The 16,526-nt window shown below is 43.5% G+C and overlaps 2 protein-coding genes across 4 annotated transcripts; both read right to left on the reverse strand.

The window, feature by feature from the left end:
* Positions 1-12,656: 12,656 nt before the first annotated feature.
* Positions 12,657-14,160, reverse strand: LOC113566672 (ataxin-1-like). Of its 3 annotated transcripts, none has more exons than XM_026993350.1 (5): positions 14,093-14,160; positions 13,735-14,031; positions 13,459-13,555; positions 13,174-13,399; positions 12,657-13,088 (listed from the first exon to the last, which is right to left on the reverse strand). In XM_026993350.1, exons 3-5 carry the CDS (start codon positions 13,551-13,553, stop codon positions 12,729-12,731), a joined length of 681 nt encoding a protein of 226 aa, XP_026849151.1. In that variant the 5' UTR covers positions 13,554-13,555; positions 13,735-14,031; positions 14,093-14,160; the 3' UTR covers positions 12,657-12,728. The 3 variants fall into 3 exon arrangements, with proteins under 3 accessions (XP_026849151.1, XP_026849149.1, XP_026849150.1); XM_026993348.1 differs by having other exon boundaries at positions 13,459-13,580; positions 14,093-14,154; XM_026993349.1 differs by having other exon boundaries at positions 13,459-14,031.
* Positions 14,055-15,899, reverse strand: LOC6600006 (probable dolichyl pyrophosphate Glc1Man9GlcNAc2 alpha-1,3-glucosyltransferase). Its single transcript, XM_026993346.1, has 4 exons — positions 15,788-15,899; positions 14,767-15,687; positions 14,591-14,701; positions 14,055-14,526 (listed from the first exon to the last, which is right to left on the reverse strand). The coding sequence occupies exons 1-4, from the start codon at positions 15,877-15,879 to the stop codon at positions 14,079-14,081; spliced, it is 1,572 nt and encodes a 523-aa protein (XP_026849147.1). The 5' UTR covers positions 15,880-15,899; the 3' UTR covers positions 14,055-14,078.
* Positions 15,900-16,526: the final 627 nt, after the last annotated feature.

Consider the following 16,526-nt stretch of genomic DNA (forward strand, 5'->3'; position numbering starts at 1 on the left):
TGTGTTGGAATTGGTGCTGGGCGATGTGTCTGGAGACCGCTATGAACACTAATTTTGCGTTTTGTCTCTCATGATATCTCTCTCTTCGCAGAAAGAACAGAAAATTCTAGTGTCATAGCACCATTAGCCAGTTCGACCAAAACCAAATGTTGCAGAAAGTCCGACTCATGTTCTTAAGCGCAAGCACGAAGACGATTTTTGTGGTTCGCCTGGCTCGACCGCGCTGCGTTCAAACATGTTTGGTTGGTGGTTGGTTGCTGTCACCATTTACACATTTTTTTTAAAAGTTCTGGTTTTTCATTTGAAGAAAATTTTGAGAATGCTTTTGGCTTAAAAGGGGCTCTGTGTGGGGGCTTCATTGGAGGGCTTTGAAACGATTGTATAGTCGAATCGAAGGTACGATCTAATGTTGCAAAGTATGTTGCTGGCAACATGGCAACTGATCAAACGCGTCGAACATGATCGATATATTGCTAAACCAGTTTTTAGTCGCTTCGATGGAGCTGTTTTTTATAAAATTTAAATTATAACGTATAATATTATTTTAAAAATAGAATAATAATATTTAAAAAAAAACTTGAAATGGCATATACAAAAATTCAATGATTTACATTTGGCCATTTCTCAGACGTCGAACGGGAAAGACGTACACATTGCAAGTGATAAATAGGTCAAAATAATACGGTTTTTTAAAGTTAATTTTCTATTATAAAGTACCTCTTGATTAGCCCTATAATTGATGCTAAAGTCGATTATGGGCAAAAACTTGTTTTCGACATTGTTGCGATCAACTGAACTTTTGCTTATTTTAAAAAGTTATCAGATCAAAGTTAATGAAACTACATGTCAGCTGGTTAAATTAGCTATGATTTAATACATTTTGAAAATAAAATCGGTACAATAGTATATGGAAATGTGTTTGTATTGACTTTTAATTTGTTGGCCTCGGTGGACTAAAACTCACAAAATACGCGTAGGAACCTTAAAGGTTATCCCTCCCACTCCATATATGTATATGTACATGTGTATGTAGATATCTATATATATGTAAGTAATTCCTAAGCGACTGTCTAATTATTAGCTATTGGCGTATCATCAAGATGACCATAAGCATGATCCCATTCGGTAGACAGGTGTTGAATGCAAACAATCGCATCCGTTTGTTTATTTCAATTTCGACTGGGGGGTCTGGACCGTTTTTGGGTCTGCAGCATGTTTCAATTATCAATTATCCAGACATTTGGAACACGATCCAGACCACTGTTCTTTCGTCGCGACAATATGTCTGGGGGCGCGTCATATCATAAACACCATGGATCGTTTAAGCATTGTGTCTGCTTAAATCGCCCGATCAAATTTCCCCATTTTAATTACTAATTTTGATGGAGTAAAATTACTATGGCTTTTTGGGTTAAAGTCACACATCTACCATTGTACATTTTCCATTTTCCTATTAATTGACAATGTCTGTGTATATATAAAACCTATGGGTACCTATAGAACCTACATATCTGTGTTGATTCACCCGGCCGTATGTCAGATAGGATGTCGGATCAGTTCAAGAAATTGTTTGAGGATCAGGAGTGGTTTCCCTTCAAGACGGAGCAAGGTCCATTAATATAAGGCTAATCGCGAAATGGGAGAACAAGAAAGATAAGGGGCTTTGAGGATGTTGTGGAAAAGAAAGCATTCCGATTCTCTACAAACGGGAACACTTGAAGGATACACCGATGATTAACGTTCTACGACTAATACTTGGCAATACTGCATCTGCTCATGGTCTCATGCCTCACCTTTTTTGAATACACCCTGTTCTCTGTACGTGTATGGTGGGGAAATTCGATCGGCAACAACGGCAGCGACCAGGCAACCGCAACAGCCGGGGGCAGGGTGGTGCGACTGCAGGGGGAGCTGGGGTAAATGCAATTGAACACGGCGACCACCACACGTTGTGGCTGCAGTTGCAGTTGCAGCGACTTTGACTTGGACGGGCGGCAAATGTCGGCAATCTTTGATGTGTGCTTTGATTTCCGGCAGCGAGATAAGATTTTTGTTCTGCCTTCTCCGCCTCCTCCCCCTCCTCCAGCTCCAAGTTTTGCTGCAACTCCAGCTCCTGCTCCTCCTCATTCTTTTTCTCGCATCATTTTTGTTGCTTCTGCTCCTTGCCTTTGGCTCTCATTCTCCTCCCTTTCCTGACGATCTTTTTTTTTTTGCAGACAAAATTGTAAAATCAACAACGAATTGCAGTGAGCTATGGAAGGTAGATGTTAGATGACCCACATGTTTCCCCTCCCCATCTCACTCTCTCCCTGTCTCTTTGACACTGATCCTTTTCCAGTTTCCTAGTTCCAAAATTACGCTCAATTGGAAATAAATCGGTGTGCACTTCCGTACGGCTCTTCCACTTCTCTCTCTCCCTCTCCCTCTTCCTCTTTCTGTTTCTGTTTCCCAATTGTCACAGAAGCTAATCCTCCATGTAAGCAGTGCACAAGAAGAAAGAGCAAGAGAGAGAGAGAGAGAGAGAATTTGTGTTTGTTTTGGAAGTGCGCACGTAAAAATATCTTCAAAGAGAATCGATTTGACTGGAAGTAATCTGGAAAGAAGTGGCTGGCCATATAATAGCTAATGGTAAGCACCCATACCATACCCATAGCCTACCCCAGCCCTGGAGCAGCGGATCATCTTTTGTTTACACTCTCTATTCTGTTTTCACATTCTTCTTTCGGGGGCTCAAGAGTGTCTCTCTTAAGTGTCTCGCACCGTTTGAGGATCGATCGTCGGGGATCGCTTTGGATTAAACCAATTGTGGTAATGGGGGATCGTTGTTCTCTACTGTTTGCACAGGGTATTATGATTTTGACCGGATGTTCGGAATACTTAACTGAGCTTATGCTAAATGTGGATCATTTATTATATGTACATATGTATGTATTTATTCCCAATGCCACATTAAATACCAATTATTTTGTACCCTATTCGTATAGACTCAGCACTTTTAGTAGCTTTTGTTACCTATAAAGAGAGTTGAGTTTGTTAAATGAAATTAGTACCAGAAACAGTACAACAATTGCCTATCGTCACTCATCTTCAATCGCAATTCCTAGAGAGGATCGAGAATCCTCGCTGTGTCTATAGGCCCAGGTTTCAAGTTGAGCCTTTCTTTATTTATTTTTCTCTTTTCCTTAAAGCATTGATGTCTTAAGTCAATTGTTTTCCGATGAATCGTGGGAGTAACTATAATGAATCTGAATTGTCCCAAAGTCCTGTTCGAATTCAGTGATATACAGTTGTGTGGACAGTTCCCATAGCATCTGTCAATCCCCATCCCATTCCCATTCTATTCTGTGCACTGACTTTATGCACACATCTCAAAGTGGAACCGCGATGGGGATTTGCCCATCCGTTAAGCGCTGTCAACATGGAAAACGATCATATTTTCCACACCGCTTCGCCGTCACAGTTTCCGTCCTCGTCCTCGTCCTCGTCTTCGACTCGGACTTGGGTCTGGCTTCACGTTTGCTGGAGTCTTTGATTTGTTTGCGCTTTTCCGATTCTGCATGGCTTTTCCCCCCTGGCATTTCCCGCGATGTTTGACAAAGATACATATGTATGTATGTACGTTGGACGATCCGATGCGATGCCATCGGAGTGGATGTCCGACCGACCAACCGACCAACCGACTCGCTCTCCCACATTCGTCTCGGGTTTGGCTCTGACTCTGCCTCTTCCGTTGGTCTCTGGTCGCTGGTTCGCTCTGCCTGTGTATGTGTGTGTGTGAGCCATTAACTAGTTTTCTGGTCGGCCGAGTTCAAACGCGCTTATTAATCTCTGGTACTTGTGTTTAGTACTTTTAAATACGTTTTGAGTACTTTATTCAGTATGCTTGATGTTTCGCCGCCGCTTCGAGTCACGATGTTTGTATGCTACTCTCCTCATCCTCAGCTCTTCGACTCATCCACTCAGCCTTAGCCACTCTCGTCCCCCTCCTCCATCCACCATCAGCCCGATTCGTTTCTACATTTTTTTCCCCCGTTTTTTACCTTTCGCGAATTGGACGCGCGTCAATATTTATTTTATTTATCTTTTGATTTGCTCCACACTGAGAGAAAAATGGCATCATAAATGGAAGTGCACCCATATTCATATTTAAAATCCAATCCAAATATTTAATATCATCAACATAAATGTTTATACTACTATGCTAGATAATATGAAATTTAATCTCTGTTTTATAAATGTCGCCAAGGGCCGCGGCTCTACTTTTATTGCCGATTCTCAGACTGTATATATGTAAGCTTATGATTTATGTAACTAATACAATACGATATATATTTTATATATACTACAACACCCGCCAAAATAAGCCATATGATATAATAATATAATATTTTGAAATATATGTATTATAATATAATATAATAGAGATGTAAGTAAAAATATATAAAATTTAGAATGGAGAATTTGTATTTTAATGGGAAAATTATGTAATTTAAGTATGAAACAGGGCAAACACCCTGCCCACCCCAGCGTAACATATTGACGACGACACCGACGACTACGGCGTAGTCATATTCTATAAATACTTAAATCTATGTGAAAATATTAAAATTACAGGGCTATTTTCTCTGGGTGTATACACGGATCTCCTACTGCCCTGGTGGGGAGGGGACCAGGGAATACGCATGGAATATCTGCATTTGTACATACACCCTCGAACCGGGCGCCTGCAATTCAATATGCCTGGACTCCCCGGCGGGATTTCCCAGTTAACATGGAGCCATGGAGCCACTCTTTATGCAAAGATACATTTTCCAGGGTATGCGCTGTACTCCCTTTAGCCGCGCGTCATGCGGCAGCCCCCTCAGATACACCCAGAACAGGAAGACCTTGCACTTGGCCACATTCGATGATTCCTTGACTCTGTTTTAGATGATATAGTAAATATTCAATAATGTGGGAAATAATACCATCAGTGGATATAACCCGATAAACAGCTGTTTTTCCAGTCACAAGTGCACGTGGTGTACAACATAGGCGATTGTGGATGTGCTGCTAGTCGAACTAAGGTACTACATAACATATGTAGATCAAGAAATGTCATGTATTATCAGATATTAGGGGGTATCCGATAGTTCGCAATGTGCGTGTAAACTTCATACTTGATGGATTTGCCTGTCGCTTTGTTTGCTTCTCGTTTTGAAGAAGCCATAGGAATAATGCGATAATTACAATGCCAAGAATCATTCGGCCCAGGTAGGTGGTAAGGGGAGTCGTGTGAATTACAGCGGCTCAGTCCAAAGGACCAGACGAAAGTCTTAAGTTACTTGTCGGACAAGCGAGTGGCCATGGGCAGGGACAGGGGCAGCGGCAGGGTCCAGGGATTAGGCGGCGATAAAGGAGAGGAGTCTCTTCTGTTGTTGTGCCCACCAATAGGGGGTTAGACGGGGATCTGTTAGTATTTAAAGTACAGCAAACGCCAGCCGCATAAATCTCTCACCAGGGAGTGGGTGTGGAAGAAACCCAGTCACAACGTGATAGATGTCTTCGATATGGGTATTAGTTCGATATGCATACATATGTGCATACATATATATGAACGAGTAAACATATGTACGTTCACGGTATAAGTTTCACTTGAAAGATTAAAGAGAGCCTGCGCTGAGGGTTAAGTGATTAAGAAATTATTTCATCTCTTTAGACATGAGTACATTAAATATTGGGACGTTTATTCCAGGCCTAAAACAACGCATAAACGACCGAGGGGCGCTGCTGCATGAAAGATGTGATCAGATTATATCACAAAACGAACACTGAATGAGAATGAATTATGCATTTTGATTTTCTTGAACAATGTACATACATACATACATATATGCATCAAAGATTCTTCTCGATGGGCTACAGAGTTTACCACTTTTGTAGGCCAGTTCCCCTCATATACCTATACGTGTATAATAGATTAAGCTCCTGCAAATTGTTGAGCACTGTGAGGTTATTTGATAGGCCTAATTGAAGGACTTATACATTTCAGATCATCCTTGAGCTGCTTGAAGCTCTCGCTGTTGGGAAACTGATATGCAGGCGGCCACAGGAACAACAGACAGAACAAGAGGCCTGGCACAAGGACTGCGGTAGAGAGAGGACGGAGGACGGAGATGGAGACGGGGACGGGTAACGAAGCCTGGCGCTAGCCCAGGTAAAAGCCAAGACCCGCAAAACAACAATACTCCTCAGCCCAGTCCCAGATCCAGCCTCAGTCCAATCCCAACAATAAAAATACGACGGAAAGTATACAAAAACAAACAAAAATCTCGAATACAAAAATTCGAAAAAAACCTTGCTAAAATCGCATGAAAAACCAATAAAGGATGACTCGATTTTGATACCCTTTCTAATGCAGCTGAAGGGCTCAAAAATGTTTGAGTTCAGAAAGGTCTTAAATGTTATAGATACTTCTCAAGTATTGTGGATGTTAATTGGATATTGTGGCGGGTATAATGGTATTATGGCTCCGAAAAAAAATATTTCGACCTTCTAATAGTACGAACATTTGAAGTATATTGAGCCTATTCCAGACGCGTGAAACGAGTTCGCAAAACGATTGCGATATGCAGCATAAGGGAAACTAAAACTAAGTTATTGTAGAACAGATAACTTGAAGATCGTTCTTGCTCGTTCCCATATTTGATGTCCCATATTTCTAGCTGAAATTGTTTTCGAGTAACACTAGCGATCCAATGATGTTAATTCTTAGACTTAAAAAGGTAAATATAAATGATCAATTTGATTAGGATCTTAAGTGAATCCTTCTGATCAAAAATTGTATACCCTCCATCGGTAAGGGTATGGAAAAAGCTCAGGAACTACTTCAGGCATAACCCAATATGATCTCTTTTGTGCGCGGCCCTAGACAATCGTCTATAGGGTTGGCGGATGGAAAGGAAGGCGCGCCGAAAATAATTTGCCATATCCTGGCAAGCGGAACGGAACAGGGGAATACCGTCGTATGGGTATGAAAAGGGGGAGAGATAAGAGAGCTCGAGAGCCGAGGGAACTTTGTCGGCGAAAGATGAAAGCAGAACTGGGGTGCTAATAAAGTTGCCCAGAAAGAACTTTGATCCATGGCCCAAAGAGGGGAGCGGTAAGCGGAAAGCGGCAAACGGCAAACGTGAAGCGGGGGAAACGATCATCGTATGCACTCGAAACTCCGGCTACAGGCTCTCTCTGCTCTGTAGTGTGGTGTAGGTGCTAATTTAGCGACCCCACACACACAGACAGACAGAAAGACAGAAAGACCGACTGGCAGGGTGGGGGACACGCACACAGGATTTCCATTTTCAACAGAAATGAACTTCAGATAACAGACTAAATGTCAAAATTATCAACACACTCGATGCCCAATTAACCCATGGTTGGCCCTTGGCACCACTAAAGCAAGAAAACTGAAAGCCACCATGGCTCCAAGGGAAATTCCAAGGAAGAAGTCTTCGAAATTAGATTGGTCTTTAATTAACCCCCTGTGGCAAAGCCTGACAGATTATTTTATTGAATCATAATTTTCCTAAAAAAGTGTGTTTCCAAGGCTTATGCCCGAGAATGCAATAACAAAATACACGCAGTGATCGCTGCTTTAGATAGTAAAACAATAAACATAATTTATTGCTACGAGTATTACTAATACTTTAATTATAAATTTAATTTCCAAAGAAAATTGTATACAAAATTGTAGAAATTTAAGAAAATGTTATTTTCGAGTTAGTAAATAGAATATATACAGTAGTATCTTTATCTTTTATATTCCATTTTTAACAGTTTTAATCCAAATCGATATTTGTACAGAAATATACGCTTCATTCGGACTTAATATTTGTGTATGTCTTTCAAGAAGAAGATTTATATTTTAGTTTTTAATAAAACTATTTCGTATTGCAAATACCCAACACTCTTTAGTGGGTTAAGCCCGGCGATGTGGGCTCAAGTCTTTGGGTATTAAAGATTACCGATGGAGCGAGGATGAGGATGTGGGGATATGGGGAGCCCAGACAAAGTGCAAATATGTGTTGGCCGACCACAAAGCACACAGGCACAGGCACAGCACAGCACAACACACACATGGCCAGTTCCAGAGCCAGAGTCAAAGGGAATCCGGCTAAAAGCCAAAAGGAAGGAGGAGGAGGAGGAGGAGGATGAGGCGCATCGCATGGCTGAGTGGCGTGGCTCGCCTTACCTCGAGATGCCAAAGTGCATCAGGCACTAAAATGCAGAAAATTGAAACAGGCTTTTAATGAAATGAAAGCGCCGCGAGAGATGAGATGCCTGGATGGTTGGTTGGATGAATGCCGCAGTCTGGGTCTCGGTCTGGGTCTGGGTCTGGGTCTGGGCTATCGCTATCTCTGGCTGACTGGCGTCCAGCCAAATGGAGATGGGGCCGCCGCGTGAAGATGGTGGCAAACCAGAGCGAACAAAAACAAAACAGGTAGGCCAGGCCCATATATTCTGTGTTCCGACTAGAGAATGCCCACTGATCCGATGTGGGATCTCATTTGAATGGATAATGCTACTTATATTTCGCTGTTCTATAGAATCTATAGAATGTTTCCCATACAGACTATGCCCCATTGCATTGCTGGTAATACCATTTTTTGTCTACACGAACTATTCAATCGAATTTCATATCCCTTTCTCCCTGATATGAGTGGGCATCTGCCTTCTGTCAGTGCCATTCCATCCGTTCTGCTCTGTTTTCCATCAACGAACGAGAAAAAAGCAAAAAAATGAAGAACACAAAGAGTCAATTAATTAGTAGATGGATCCACGATTATCGCTATATTAACATTGCACTGCAGTTGCAAGCGGAATTGTAGTAGTTGTAGTAGTCGATCCTGGGGCTGGGGCTGCGAGTCGTGGTCGGAGAGTGGTCTTCCTTTTACTTAAGATAACGCCCAAAGGGGCAATGGAATCGGGCCGGCAGGCACACTGGAAGCTGGGGCGTTCATTAAATGATAAGCGTGCGACGGACAGCGGGGCAGCAGTGATAAGAGAGCATTTGAACTAGCCCGCTGAGCAGGTAAGAGAGCAACAGCAGGCAGGCAGCTGCCGGTTATAAATGATTTGCTCTCCCTTCCACTCCCATCACTCTGAGTCCATATGTGTTCGCTCTTCCAATTGAAATGCATTTGAGAGAGCCACACGCATACACGCACACACGCACCCAGAGAATTCCAGGAACTGGAAGGCGTCTGAGGGCAGGAAAAAGAGAGAGCCTGTGGACTACCCAATACCTTTTCCATTGGACCGACTTCATTGGTGTTTGCCATCGAAAGCAAAACGTTTTAACGTATTTAGAAACAGCGTTTCCTCCCCAGTGACATGGAGATTTCGTTCTTTTGCATGGCAAAATGTACCGACAGTAAATATCATCGGTATTTAGAAACTTGTTGGCCAGCTGGCCAGCCAAATTAGGCAGAAGAGGAGTGCAGGCGGGGCAGTCGATGAGGATGATGGCGAAACAAGGGAAACAGAAGCTGTAAAGAGAAATATGATTTAAATACACGCAATCCTCGAGGCGCCACAGCGGGCAGCACTCCGTAGTGTAGTCCCTGGTTCCAGTCTCCAGTCTCCAGTCGCAGAGTCTGGAAATTTATGATGCAATTTACTTGCAAAAACAGAGACACACGCACTGGAGCTGGAACTGGAAGTGGAACATCAGACAAATATAGTGGAATAAGTATTTTTTCTTCTCCCCCTCTCTCTCTCTCTCTCTCTCTCTTGCTGTTTTGGCAATGCAAATTATTGGCATCGATCAAATCGATTCCAATTTCAAGGCAATACACAGGAAAGGGGGAAAGGGTTCAGTAAATGACTAAATAATTATGCCTGGTGCAGTGCAAAAAAATTCTAGCAAATTACAACAGAGGCGGGTCAATTAGAAACAATTAAAATGTACAGACTTATCTATGCCTCTTTTATGTGTTGTTTCATATTAAGAATAGGATACGTTTATTTGACTCATTTACATACAGATACTACATATAGAAAATTGATGTCGGGGCACCCTTTGCCTGGGCCCTGCCAGTGCTGGTGGGGTAGTACTCCAGTGCACCACCTTCCTTGGGATGGAGACCGAATAGTGATCGATGGCAGTATCTTTCTCCATGTTCGGACGGTGGCCGACCCGGAGCATGCCGGGCAATCAGGCAAGATTTTAAAGATGATTTTTAATCTTAACATCCTGGACAGTCATCTGCACGGTCAAGTGCTAGTACTAGTTAGTGAAGTTAATGCTTTCAACTAGTACCAACGTAGTAATAAGTTTATTCAATATTAATTCAAATATATATTTGGCCGAGTATATTGGCACACCAAGTTTTAAATCTTGTTGGTCGGCGTAAAGCCGTCTACAGATTCTCTTTTTCTCGACAAGCGTTGCCCAAGATACGGCTATTGTATGGAAAGAGAATACTAATAGTAAATAGAGTGCAGATGACTGGACATGACTCATGTCAGGGTGTCCAGGGGCTCGGGTCGAGGAAGCAAACAAATGATGACTCAGGTTCAAAGATCACACAAAACTTTTAAGACTTTTTCCAGGTAAACGGAACCCCAAGCTCCCTATATAAAAAAAAAACAAAAAACAAAAAACAACCAAAAACGTAGATTTAGGAGTACAAAATGCAAAGAGTAAACCTTGCCTGGATTCTGGTTGAGGAACAAAAGAGATGAATATTCTGCGAAATATTCATTAAAGCATATTTGTAGAGGCTTGTAGAGATCTGAATATCCTTCCAGGGAGATCGTTCCTATCTCTATTTTTCCGATTTTCAAGCTGAAATACTAATCAGGAATACAATACGATTACATAACCCTCTTAGGGCTTCTTAGCAAAGTCGAAATACCCTTTTCAAGGGAATGCAAGAAGCAGGCTCCCGCTGCCGCCCTCCGCAGTTTGCCTCTCGCTGTCATCGTGTTGGCCGTGTCCAATGCGGCAAGCCATGGTCCATGGTGCATGGTGTATGATGCATCCTCCTTCTGTCTCTCGGTTTGTCTTTTGCGTTTTTGTGCGAAATTATCCATTATGAGGCCTAATGCGCACAGTTCCTGTGTCTTCCAGGGATGGATGATATATAATAAATGCTGGCTGCAATGAAGAGCCCGGCTCCGCATCGTAAAAATTTAGAGAGGGGCGGGGTAAAGTTGCAAGTGAAGGGGCAGGGCAGGGCAGGGCGACACGGTGGCAGTGGAAAGTCATTCAAGAATTTTCCCCCAGCATGGGAAAAACTGTGCGACAACAACAACTCAATTGCCACAAATTGCTCCAAATATGGCCGGAAGACCGAGGACCATAAAATACACTCACAGAAAACTCTTTGTAGTAGTATTTTTATGGTTCTCTTGAAACTCCACAGTAAATATCTATGAAGTACTTTTTCAAATACAATTTGTTTTAAAAGAATTTTGTTGTTTTTAGAAATTATTTTTTTTCTTTCTTTGATCAAACACAATCATTTTCTCATCGTGTAGAGATCGGGTTAGGATCAAGATTCAGGCCAAGATTCGAGCTGAAAATTGAATGCACGTTTTTTGTTCGGTTCCCCTGTCGCTCCATCGTGCAACCCTTTCCACTTCCACTTCCCCCGTCATCGCATTCGTCTTCGGCCGCGTCTTGGGATCTTCCTCTTCGGCTTTGGGTGCTTCTTGTTTTTGTTGCTGCCGCATGAAATATTGCCCCGAGGGGCGGTTCAATTTTGATGCATTTACAACGTTCAGGGTGTTGGTAATTATAGGGACTTTATGTCTGGAAGTTTCCTTTATGATAGGGTTTTTACTCTCAGGTTTCTTTCTTCAGCCGTTCTTGTTGCTGTTGTATTGCTTTTGATTGCTGAATTAAGTCGGTCGAATTGTTTTTTTTTTGTTTTTTTGTAGGCTTTGGGATACGCCCGTAACCTGAAGGTGAAGGTAGAAACTGAAATCCATATGTACTCGTATGCAGGACAGATATGTATTCTGTGGGAGGAGGGAATACCCCAATTGAATCGAATGCTCAGTTGCGGCGGAAAGAGAATGGCAAGCAATTTAATGAATGCTGATCAAATGGAATACAACTTTTTAGCACGGATCGCACGTTTCATATGCATTAATTGTGGGTGTCAAAAATAATATTCTTTTATATTCTTAACATTTTAAATAATCAGATTTCATTTTTTTTTTCTATTTTTTATTCTAGAACTGATTTATGCTCAATGAATCCTCGAATTCTGCATATTTTACAATACCAGAATCATTTGTTTGAATGCGCGCCAAGTATTCGTTCACTTTTAACACTTTGAAAATATCGATATCGTTGAATGATGATTTTCGTAGCTGCCATTATAATATATTTTAATGCCAAAGCTGGCCCTAAAATGTTTGTTAAAAAAATAAATGAATATGAATGAATATGTTCATATGCAGTCACAATACAAGTGTATTTAAATCGCCCGCCAACAATTGGCCCTTTACCACACTGAAAATAATCGTTTTTCAATCGAAATGTCGCAGAATCATCAATATGATCGAGATTTGATTTTGAAAATATGTAGAATTGGTTCTGCTAATATTGATTTTCAATTTATTAAGCAAAATAAAGATTTTACAGTTAATTGAAAATATATGAGTAATTGGTCATGACAGCGATAGCGAGAAATCTATCGAAGCATAGCCATTTTCCTATGCAAAAACTCCAGAACTGGCTAGTTCCTTAATTTCTCAATGACGTGCTGGGTGTAGGCAGCCACAAAATTGGCCATTTCTGCATACATCTGATAGGAATGATGCCTCATGGGCGCCATCCCATAGCCCCTGTCCGGTGGAGACGCAAGTGGCACTTGTGGTGGAGGCGCCGGTGGGTCAGCAGCAGCAGCAAGAGGAGGAGGAGCAGAAATGTGGTGCACAGTCTGCTGCTCTCGGGGCACAAGCGACAGGCAGATGTCCCCGACCTGCAATTGCTGACACTTAAGCTCGTACAGCTGGAACGACAATTGCGGATTGCAGGAGGCCCAGCCCTGGCCATAGACGAACAACGGATGACCCGGCAGCACATCCATATTGACCTGCAAGCAGGAAGTGAAAGTGGAAGTAGAACCCTAGAGGCCACAGATTTCAATTGAGGCGCCAGTGCGACAGGAGTGCTCTCACCTTGGAGTGTCGTGTGTCGTAGCTAAACGTGATGGTGACATGCGAGGAGGTGGACAAGTGTCCCCTGTCAATCCGTACGACCGTGGCCTCTCTCAGATCGAAGAGCTGGCTGCGCAACGCCGATTGAATGAAGTCCTCTGTGCGAATGTCCTCCACACGACGCATCGCTCCATTGGATAGCTCAATGTAGGAGCCCTTCCTGAAGCAGCCACTGGACTCCACGTGACTACAACGGATCAATCAATCAATCACTCGAGAAACTCACACAAGAAAAGATATGCTTACTTGGTGGCCGGTGCCACATGCGGCTGCGTCGGCTGCTGTGGCATCTTGAATGGTTTGTAGCCGTGATTGGGCGCAAATTCCATTTGAATCTGCATAGCTATGATGTATGGTATAATGACAACCTGTCCGTTGGAGGGTAAACTATGAACTGATGGCATCGGTGCTCGATCAGGCCATTGATATTCATTCAGTCGAGAGCGTGTTTTCCATGGAATTTCCAAAGAATGTGTCGCCACCGCCATACACACCGAATGTGACACTGTCTGTTGCACTTACCTGGTTTATGACTGTCGGCAGCCCGCGCGATATTCCTGCCATAATCTGCTCATGGCGACAGGTACGCGGCATCCCACTGTATCGGAGACAATGGCACGGCTTCGGCATCGGCGTCGGTTCAGCGTTGTACCTAGGATCGGTCGGTTTCCACTTAATAGTTTGAGCCATTGTTTGGCTCGCTTCGAAGATGCGGCGCCGAGCTGGCTGTTGCGCCAGGCGCCTTGTAGTCTCGCACATCCCATCCCTCCTTCTGTCCCATCCCATTCGATCCGATCCCATCTGAACCCATGCAGATTTCTATTGAATATTCTATTCAATTATTCAAGTATATTCTAGTTTTTCGTTCATTTAGTTTTACGCTTTCGCTTGGCAGACGAGGAGTATGTGGCTGTGGCCTTGGGAGCAGCCACCTTTGGCCAGCTGACGCCCATGGCATAAAGATAGTAGCGCCCAAAAAAGTAGACCACCCCGAGGGCCGAGTATGTGGACGTCAATAGCAGCGGCATGAAGGGCAGTCGGATGTGGAGGCCCAGCAATCGGCTGATAATGTGCTCGTACAGGGGTATGGCTATGAATCCTAGCATATATGCCCACTCCAGCCAATGGAAGCCTTTGAAGCCCGAAAAAATGCGATAAAGCTGGCCATAGAGCATGGCCATGTACGACAAGTAAAGGGAATAGCGCGGCACGTACAAGTCAATGTCGAAGAGCAACGGGAACAGCGAAAAGTACCCGGCAATGCCCAGGATGTAGGCATACCTGGCATCCTCACGGTTCACCAAGGTCAGCAGGCTGTGGCGGACAAACAGAACAAAACTCATTTTTAGCCGCAATACGTACGCATTCAGGCACTCACCTTAGAGGTATCAGGCACATTAGTATGGCCTTTTCGTGGACATGCCAGCCGAACATGAACGAGGAGCAGGCACACAGTACCACAGCTCGTAGGAACATTAGGGGGCTTTGCCTGCGATGTTTACAAATCGAAAATTATGCAAAAAGACCAAGTCAAAAATCAAAAGTAAAGCTTACTTCTTGGAGCTCTTGAAGAGCTTCAGCAGAATCGGCAGCATAAAGACGATGGTCAGACCAAAAGTCATGGAAGGTGTAATAGTCGGCAGAACGGAGTGATCGATCTGCTGGACCAGGCCCGATGTGGTCGATGGTCCTGCACTGGCTGTCTTTAGCACATTGGCGGCCACCTTGTCAGCGGTGTTGTAGAGCGCCCATATGTTGGGGGCCCAGTAGGCGTGAGTGAGTCCCCGATTGAAGGGGAACAGGCGGGACATAATCTGCGGCAGCTGATTCCAGAATGGGCCGAAGGAGACCACAAATGGCGCCAGTCCGACGGCCAACAGCTTGAAGAGGGATCTCCAAAAGGAGCCACCCTTTACGTTGGCCTGCTCCAGGCAGTAGAATCGCAGAAGGTATACGCCAAAAGGCGGCGCCAAGTACAGGAAGATGTGCTTAAAGTTCAGCAGGACAGCAAAGGTGAAGGCGCTCCAGAGGAATCGCTGGCGTATCAATGCACTTATGCTCAGCAGGAGTATGCCGAACATGAAGCCATTGTACTGGAAGTGAATGTGATCTACGAAGATGAGGCCCACATTGAGGAGCAGCAGCAGGGAGCCGGCAAAGAACTGCTGGCTGCCTTTGACTACGCCCAAGGCGCTCAGGCAACTGCGCACGCCCAGGACATAGATCAGGTCCATGGCCGTCACCGACAGTCGTTGAAAGTACAATGTGGCCTTTGACTCATAGTTGAGGTTCTCCACAATCAGCATCCGGGGATCGACGAATCTCGCCACCTGCGAGAGCAGCCATTCGAAATACGCAAAGAACGGGGGATAGTCCAGCGTCCACTCGCTTGTGTCTTCAAAATACCAGCGATTCAGAGGCAGGCTATGAGTGATGGCCAGCCAATTGCGGTGCACCTCAAAATCCGTGGAATGGCTGCAAAAGCACAAGTGGATCAGATGGTTGTGTTATGAGGAGACCGGACGTCTTTGGGGACTGGCTCTTCTTTGGCTCTGGCTCTGGGCCACGCACTTACTTGGCGGGAATGAGTAGTATTTTGAGTCCTGTGCTGATCCCCACCAGTTGCCAAAAGCAATCCTTCTTGAGAATCATAGGATTAGGATTCATACTGGATTTTAGTGATGTAAAATAACATCGTTGCCCAATGCATGTTTTTTTGCCGATGTTTACCGATGTTAAATATCAGCAGTGGACTTATCGACCCTCCGAAATATACCAAAATAGACCGTATAATTTTCAAAATGTTCCCCGTTTTTGATCTTCCGTCGAATATTACCATCTATATAGAAAATTTAGCCATGCCCACATAATTGTATGCGATTGATGAATCAATTTCCTACTTAACTGGTCCATTCTAAATACTTGCTTTTATTGGATTTCTATGTACCGTTGAAAATTAAATTTAATAAGAAGTATTCAAAACGGTCACCTGAATATTTTTCAGAATACTGATAACTGATAAGCCACCGCAGACTACACATACCGCACCAGGGCTGGAGACAGTATTGTGTTATCGAAAGTGCTAGACCATGGAGGGCGCATCGGATCCGATTTGCATTTTGTCTTTCATGTTATTTCCCCTCTTCGCAGCAAATTTAGCAAAGTCTATAGTCATACGCTTACAACTGCCTTCGTTCCAGAAGATGCCTGAGATTTATTGACTCCAAATTGAGTTCAGTTTCAGAACTGAAGAATACCCACAATGATGACGCTTCTATCGATAAGGCCACTATTGATAGAAAAACAAATAATAT

Source organism: Drosophila persimilis, unplaced genomic scaffold (genome assembly GCF_003286085.1).
Source record: "Drosophila persimilis strain 14011-0111.01,24,50 unplaced genomic scaffold, DperRS2 tig00000829-arrow-arrow-pilon, whole genome shotgun sequence".
NCBI classification, from domain to species: domain Eukaryota; kingdom Metazoa; phylum Arthropoda; class Insecta; order Diptera; family Drosophilidae; genus Drosophila; species Drosophila persimilis.

Coding starts and splice junctions, on each gene's coding strand:
- LOC113566672 (XM_026993348.1), bottom strand. CDS start 14,013: ATGGGATCGGATCGAATGGGATGGGACAGAAGGAGGGATGGGATGTGC. Junction 13,581..13,734: donor TGCCGACAGTCATAAACCAG/GTAAGTGCAACA, acceptor TCCAACGGACAG/GTTGTCATTATACCATACAT. Junction 13,089..13,173: donor ACGACACACGACACTCCAAG/GTGAGAGCACTC, acceptor TCCTGCTTGCAG/GTCAATATGGATGTGCTGCC.
- LOC6600006 (XM_026993346.1), bottom strand. CDS start 15,879: ATGAATCCTAATCCTATGATTCTCAAGAAGGATTGCTTTTGGCAACTG. Junction 15,688..15,787: donor ATACTACTCATTCCCGCCAA/GTAAGTGCGTGG, acceptor GTGCTTTTGCAG/CCATTCCACGGATTTTGAGG. Junction 14,702..14,766: donor CTCTTCAAGAGCTCCAAGAA/GTAAGCTTTACT, acceptor TAAACATCGCAG/GCAAAGCCCCCTAATGTTCC.